The 8,454-nt window shown below is 34.4% G+C and overlaps 1 protein-coding gene across 1 annotated transcript; it reads left to right on the forward strand.

Annotated features, from left to right (window-relative positions):
• Positions 1-3,143: 3,143 nt before the first annotated feature.
• On the forward strand, positions 3,144-7,131 carry LOC128246324 (zinc finger protein 862-like). Its single transcript, XM_052964515.1, has 5 exons — positions 3,144-4,310; positions 4,656-4,885; positions 5,168-5,376; positions 5,671-5,794; positions 6,378-7,131. Exons 1-5 carry the CDS (start codon positions 3,144-3,146, stop codon positions 7,129-7,131), a joined length of 2,484 nt encoding a protein of 827 aa, XP_052820475.1.
• The last annotated feature ends 1,323 nt before the right edge of the window (positions 7,132-8,454 follow it).

Genomic DNA, 8,454 nt, shown 5'->3' on the forward strand with positions numbered 1-8,454 from the left:
CCAAAAGAATAACATGTTAAAGAACTGAGTTGTTATTCTCTGCTTTGTCTACATAAGACAAATATAACAATAGTTATAATAATAACTATTGATTACTTTTAATTCATCTTTAATTACACACATTTTATGCATTTGTAAATATAGAAACAGACGACATTTCTTCAAGAGTAAAACTATTTTCAGCTTAGTTTTGAACGCTTACATGCTAGTATAAAGAGATTCATTCACAGAGTTTATGTTGGCATACTTTGAAGATTTGTTCAAATTGAGGGTTTTTATTCGCTTCAATAACAGAAATATTCACCATCAGGCTGATACACATTCAAACACAATTTGTAAATTCAATATTTAGTGAAAAACTACAGAAACAAGCTCAGTAGCCAAACTTTAACATAAACCCCGTTTAAAGACACAGGGTAAACGCAAAAGACATAGAACACAAAAACAAAATACCACAAACAAGAAACATTGAACAACAGCACAAAACTCCACAAACAACAGAGTGCATATGTATACTATTTAAAAATAGGTGTGTTTATCAATAACATAAACTCCGTAAAATGGCACAGGGAATATAAAAAACAAAATATCACAAACCTCACTCTTATCCCAACAATCCTGGTTAAAAGTAAAATCGTAAAAGGTATATCTTATCAACGTACGCATTAACTTGAGAAAACTTAATAATAAAACAAATAATTATAAATTTATAGGTAAACCCCAAGTATTCCAATGATAAGCGATACCAATTCTATCTGCAGACGGTGAAATACAATTCAGAGTACTTAATGCAACAAACTTTTCAAAGATACGATGCAGATGTTGTTTGAAACTATGAGCATCACACACCGTCTGCCTTAGAAAATAAAAGGATTAAGACTGTGTGATCATCACTTTCATAATAAAAAGCAGCTTTGTACTAAAACTGGAAAATAAAAAAAAAACATTATTAAAAATAAAAACGACATGAAATAGATATTTTTTTCTTCCACAAGATGTAATTTATTTGAAGAAAAGACGTCACATGCCGGAACTGTTTTAGCCGCCAAAGAAGGTTTTAAAGATAATTTGAATCTGAAAAACTTTAATAAAGTCAAAGGACTGAAAGCTTAGTTATGTAAGGACGCTATATCCAAAGTTATATTTTGTTTGAGAAATTCATCTTCAAAATGTAGAAGGCAAGTACCCTTCAAAGTATTGCCGTTATAGCCACGGTTCAAATAAAATCCAAGCAATTAATTGAGTCTACCTGGCCAACAACCTGCTGTAAACATAACTTTACGAATTTTCTTTAAACATCACCATAAAAATCGAGATGAGCGATTTAAGACTTCTATTGTTCTTTGTAATGACCATAATCAAATTTTGAGAAAGTTTTTCTTAAAAATGGCATTTTTTCTAAAAGAGCATTTTCAGTGACAGTTTTAAATAATGATTAACAGTAGGGTTCTATTTTTAACTTTTAAAATAGACTATCAATTTTACAAGATATGGATTCATCTTTTCACGATAAAATAGTGGTCGATGACTGACCCTATAAATCGTTAACAAGTCCCTTTAACCCATAGTGAAATTTCACTTAGATTTAATTGTCCATGCCAAGACCATCATGGGCCAGTTATAACACTTTGATAGTTATGTAATGCTTGCTGGCCCTTGTTTGGTGCTTATTTGGCCCTGATCGTGTTTGTTTAATGTTGGTTCAATTGTAGTCTCATGTGCTTGTTTCCATTGTTTCCATCAAATGAAGTCTTGCTGCCGAAGACAAACAATAGATACATTAACAGAAGGAGTATCAATAATGCAATCTTGAAGAAGCCAAGTATTGTCAGACCAATTAACGAGAATGCCATCACATTCGTTGTTTTAGGTGTCATGGTGCATGGGTTCCTTGGTTTTGACAACGATCCATTGCAAGTTGTTCTGTTCTGAGTGATGCGATTAATCAACGAAAGAAGAGTTGTGGCGGTCATATTTTTGAAACACGTGCGGAAGAACTGATCAGGTGCTTCAATGCATCGCGCTCTTTCGGACACTTTGTTTAATGTCGTTCTATTGTATTCTGTTACTAATGATCTTCGTAGAAAAAATGTTAAATTGTTATTGAATGAAGACTTGAATGTGTTCCATTGGTAGCCTCCTGATTGGTTCCTGCATTCTTCTTCAACATCTGAAAGAAAGAAAACTATGAATCATGACCTGAGCGAAAAGGTGTGTTATTCGTGTCGAGTTGTCAGCAAATCCTGAGGTGTCCGTTTTCGGTTCCAAAAAAAGTGGAAGCTTAATTTGAAAAACTTCATCCTGTAGTATAAGGCCAGTTTAGTTGTTAAAAGTAGCACAAAGACAGAGAAGTAAAACAAAGAAGATTTATGTATTCCGTCAAATACACTGTAGTCCTGGTTGAAAGACATAGAAACAAATCAAAACAAAATTCCTCGCATGCGATCTGGAGCGTGTGAAATATACCTAGAAATGAGTACTGATGCTCTCAGAAACTTGAAAAGGTAGGTCAAGGGACTATTTTATGAACCTTGTGTGAGTTGGGCGTGTTGACTTCCCTGGCGTAAATTAAAGTAGTTCAGGACAGAATAAAGAATTTTGTTACAAAAATAATAAAGAAAGGGAAAGAAATCTTAAATATGGTTTAACTAGAAATATTTATACACGGGAACTGAATATTCTTTTGAATTATAACTGAATCGTTTTGGTCTGAAACATACTATCGGGTAGGTCTAATGTATCTTTATAAATGTTAGGGATGAAATAACTTGAGTTATTTTGTGAAAGGTTGATAAAATGGATATTATTAGTTCAAAGTTGTTTTTATATACAAGTAGAACACAGTAGCCACCAGTGTTAGAAATAGCCGCTTGCCCGACAAAGTTAAAATACGGTCGGGCAAGTTACATTTGACAGCAACTTGTCCGCCGGGGAAGTTAAAAAAATCGCCGATGTTTATACTTTGAAACGAAACTCCGAATCACGTTTGTTAAACTAAATTTGATTGGTCGTGAAAGCGTAAAGCAAACCAATGGCATTTAGCGATACAAATTTGCGTATCATTGTAAACTGGTTCCCGCTTGTCTTCTATGTAGTATAGCGTAGTAGTCAGACGGGAATCAGCTTAGTATCATTGTTGAAATATGCAAAATGGCGACAACTATCCTTTATTTACGAAAGGATATGTACCGGATTGCAAAAAACGGAAAACAGAAACCGAAAAAAGGAAAAAAGAATATGAAGCTACGGGGAGGAAGCGTGAATTTAAATCAAACTGGCTCAAGGAGTTCACATGGCTACGATACGATTGTGCAAAGAATCAGATGACATGCAACACGTGTAAAGTTTATGGCAATGAAACTGTAGGTCCATTTATCTTGGGTTCGATGACATTTAGAAAAGAATGTTTAAAATCACACGAGAAGTCGGAGTGTCACATGTTGAACATTGAAAGGGAATATGCAAAACTCAACCCCACGAAAACGATTGCACCCAAAACCCTCCAATCTCTCAACCTGAAAACAATGAACCAACTTAGTTTGAAATTTAGAAATGCCCATTTTCTCTGCAAATTTGGTAAACCCTATACAGACTATGAAGAACTTTGCAAATTGGATGAAGCGAAGTCCCTTGATGTTGGAAGTCAGTATGGAAATGACAAGGCAGCATTGGAGTTTACAAAATTCATTGCAGAGGCTGAACGTGAGCGCATAAGAAGTCATATTAAGACATGCAAGTTTGTTTCTGTTATATCTGACGGGACCACAGATTGTTCGTTTCAGGAAGCAGAAATTGTTCTAATAAGAACTTGCAGTAAAGGTGATATCAGTGTGTTCTTTTCTCTTGTTAAAAATGTTCCACGTGGAGATGCACAGACTGTGTGTGAAGTTTTAACAAGTGGTTTGAAACTTTTATGTCCTGAATTTAAAGATAAATTAATAGGAACAGATGGCGCTAGTACAATGCTAGGAGCCAAGACCGGTGCAGTTCAAAGACTACGGGAGTTGACAGATAGACCATACATTGTTGGAGTCCACTGCAACGGGCACAAATTGGAATTGGCTTTCAGAGATTCATTAAAAGCCAAGATTACATTGTTCAATAAAGTTGAACTTTTCCTCATAAATCTCTACTACTTTTACCGTAATAGTAATGTGACCAGAACTGGGTTGAAGGATTCATACAAAACTCTAGGAATGAAAGTAATGTTACCAGTTCGCATTGGCGGCACCCGTTGGCTATCTCATATGAAAACAGCAGTTAACGTCTTTTTAAATGGATACAACGCCATAGTACAACACCTTGGCCAGGTGAGTTTGATGTACAAAAAGTGAATGTAATATCAGATAAATCTTGCCTAAATGCAATAACAACAATTGTACACTGGTACACATTAAGATATTATAATGAGAAAGTACAGAAACTAACCAGTGACATTGACTCCTGATTTGGTACTGGACATGCACATGAAACTTATTCCAGCGAAAAACTTTAAATATCGTACAAGAATGCACCCCATAACCTTCAAAACAATAAGAGAACATAACACAAATCTTTTGCAAAGATTAAGATATTTGAAAATTTGCAAACAAATGTCTACCTGTATCATGCTTAAATGTGTTATCAAAATATTAATATTATTTCTATCTTTTCAGTTGCAGAATAGAGATGTCCAGGTCAGTCGCACTGAGAAGGGTAATAAAGCACTCCATTTTTACCGTGCTGCCAGATCTAAGGATGTATTTCTACTTATGCATTTCCTACTTGATGTCCTTGGAATCCTATCTGAAGTCAGTAAGAAGTTCCAGGAGAAGACATGTCTCATTCAAGATATTCTAACAGAAATAGACATGGCAATCAAATCATTGGAAAAGCTTAAGACTAGGTAAATGTACATGTATTTAATCATCATTTAAAAAATAATAATATTCATATTACATTGTACCATTTCTGCAATCAAGTTAAGATTTGTGAATTTTATTCACTTTTACTATTCAGTATTGGAAATGGTATTGACTTATTCACTACCAATTTTTAAGGAATAGATAAAAAAATAACTGTTTTAGAAATACATGTACATGTACAAAATGTATATTCTATCTAAACTGCATGCAAGGAAATGTTTGACAGCTTCAATAATTAAGAGTTCCAGTTTTTGGTTTTTCAGAGATGGTTTACACTTGCGAGAGGCTTACCAACATGCCAAGTTTAATGAGCTGACTGGTAATGAGAGAGCATTTGTGTCTGCACGAGAGAAACTTATATCAGCTATAATTGAGTCTCTTCGCCTACGTTTCACAGACCAACCAGGGATTATTTCTGCTTGCCAGGCTTTTAGTTTGAGACTTTTTCCTGCTCATGAATCTGATGCATTAGGTGCATATACATGTATAAACACATTACTATGAAATATTTTAATATATATATTACTATACTATTACTACCACAGAGAAATTCCGTAAACATAACACAAATCTAATTATAAATAATAACAGACGGGAGACCAGAAGCAACCACAATACAACATGACAGTTATTTATTCATAGTTCATATGTTCCTGAAAACTTTTTCATAAACATTTTCATGTCCAAATTATTATATTCTGTAATCTAAGAAAGTTTACAATTTGCTTCAACATGAGTAATTATGTTCTGATTTTCAATGTTTTAGATTATGGAGATACTGAAGTTGACATGCTGGTGGATTACTTTAGGCAGGCACTGGAAACAGCAGGGACAGAGGTAGACCAGTTAGCACCGGAGTGGACCAAACTGAAATCACACATTTATAAGAGGTAAACTGCATGAAATTATTTAAATAAATCTGTTTACATTTCTCCAATGGGAAAGAATTTATTTCCTTTAAAGCAGGTATTTTATATATCTAATGAGTTTAAATGCCATAGATCAAACTTATTAATCCCCGTCACATACTAGTGTGCCTGTCCCAAGCCAGGAACCTGTAGACCAGTGGTTGTCGTTGTTTTGTTAGTCATTCATTGTGATATGTTCACCATTTTTGCATTAGATTAGGTCGATTGTCGTGTGTTATGTACTGTTTCACATTTTGTATTTCGGGGCCTTTTACAGCTTCCGTTATGGTATGGACTCTAGTTCATTGTTGAAGGCCTTAATGGGACCTGTAGAAGTTTAAATTCTACTGTCATTTGGTGGTTGGCTGTCTCATGGACAATCATGCCACATCTCCTTTTTTATATTATTCAATTTTTGAGAATATGAAACAGAATGAGAACATTCATTACTAAGGGCATAACTATGATTTGAAAAAAAAGAGATGGAAAAAGTCTCTTTTTTCACCAATAATAGATATAAAAAAAACATTCAAAACACATTATTTTTTATGTTTATTTTTTTCAGATTTGACAATCCATCCACAATCACATGGAGAGATGTTAATAGTAAACTTGGACAAGTTTGTCCAAACATCTTGCAGTTAGTGGATCCTGTTCTGTCCATTCCAGCCTCTTCTGCAGATGCTGAAAGAGGGTTTAGTCGGTTGAAAAACACCAAGACTGACAAGCGATCTAGACTTTTAAATGGACATTTATCGGATCAGCTTATGATCATGATGGAATCTTCAGATCCAAACAGCTTTGACCCAGTTCCTGCCATTACTTTATGGAATGTTGGCAACAGAAGAGTTCAACAGGAGCAAACAGTTAATGTGGTCCTGGCAAATGGTGTTAGAGATGATAGTGCCAATAATACTGTTAATGTTGTTGAACATGACGAAAACTTTAATGTTGTTGAACATTCACCAGATAGAGAAACAATGGTGTCCTCCATTTATGTTGAATCTAGTCCAGTAAATTATGTGTCTAATACTGTCAGTGTAGGTTCAGAAAATGAACCTAATGATGAACTTGTTACACTTGATGAAAATTCGAATACTGTTCAAAATTCAAGTGAGAGAGAAACACTTATTAAACCTAGTCATGTTGAATCTAGTCATGTAAAAATTGTGTCTAATAGTTCTGAACAAGAGATTTCTAGTCAGGTTAATGTAGTTGCTCTTGAAAGATCTGAATGCAATGAAAAATCAGTGCAATGTGAAATTAATGAATGTAAAGAATCTGTTGAAATAGGTATCCAGGTTAATGTCAGTGATTAAGTGAGTCAAAGTGAGTTCGAAGATGAAGACTATGAGAGTGATGATGATTATTATGATGAAAATAATGTATGGGATGATTTGAAAGAACCAAAACTGTGTTTGCCAGAGAGAAAAAAATGTGCAAGAGATGCATTTACTGAATTTTACAATTTGTTCAATGAATGATGCTGAAAGTGATACAATATTTTCATGATTATTGATAATACAAATGAAACACAGTAAAATTGGTTGTTTATTTTGTTTTGTAATAGTCATTGACTGTCCTGATACTGGAATAGTTTCAATACCACAGATGTAAAACTGTTTGCAAATAGTCTTGGACTCCATATTAGTAATCTATAGATTGATGGCTCATAGATTCTTTTCAGCTACAACTATCTTAAACATGTATTTAGCATACACTCAGTAGCATGGAATGAACTTTTGAAAAGCAGGTCCCATACATGAGCACTTAAGCCTAATAAAATCATAATATGATTAACAAAATAATATTACAATGTACACATGTAGATAAATTGAAAATTTTCAAGGAAAAAAGTGGGTTTTTGTGAAGGCTTTTTTTAGTGCCAGTAGAGTGCCATAATGCAGGATTTTGCATCAAATTGTCGTCAGCTTCCAGACCCCCGGCCGTAAAGGGCACCTAGCTACGCGAGGTGCACCAAGTCGCTTCGCGACTTGGGGGCAACTTACACTTTGAAGGGGCAAGTTATTTCTTCAGGTAACTTGCCCTTTGGGCAAGTTACCTAAAAAAGTTAATTCTAACACTGAGCCACTGTACAGACAAAATATATAGCACTTCGGTTATGAAAAAACTAATGCACTGATTCCTTTTGCTGAAAATTGATATATGTGTATGAAAAATATCCTTTTGTATAAACTTGAATGATTTACAAAGCAATTGGATAGAAAAACATTAGGCGTCAAAGGTTTTAGATATATTTATTATCATTCAGTTTCTTTTCCCGCTAGTATAATTGGTACTTTTCTGATAGTGTCACTGCGTTTTATACCCTTTTAATAATCATTTTCCAAACAAATGAACATTTAACATATGAAAAAGATAGCATTAAAACATCTGTTAATTTGTATCAGAAATAATTTACAGAGAAGATCATCAGATTTGGTTGTATATTTTAGACGGCTGGAAGGCGCCTCCCGATGGAGTCTGACCTCCTTTCAGACAGACGTTTAGTCCATCTTCCTTCTACGTGGACGATGTCCGGAGTTGACAGGACAAGAGAAACACACACTTTCAGGATCTGAATCAACATCGGAATTCGGCTTGCGTATTGAACATTAGCATGTCTTAATTCACTCAGTTAC

Source organism: Mya arenaria, chromosome 9 (genome assembly GCF_026914265.1).
Source record: "Mya arenaria isolate MELC-2E11 chromosome 9, ASM2691426v1".
Classification (NCBI taxonomy): Eukaryota; Metazoa; Mollusca; class Bivalvia; order Myida; family Myidae; genus Mya; species Mya arenaria.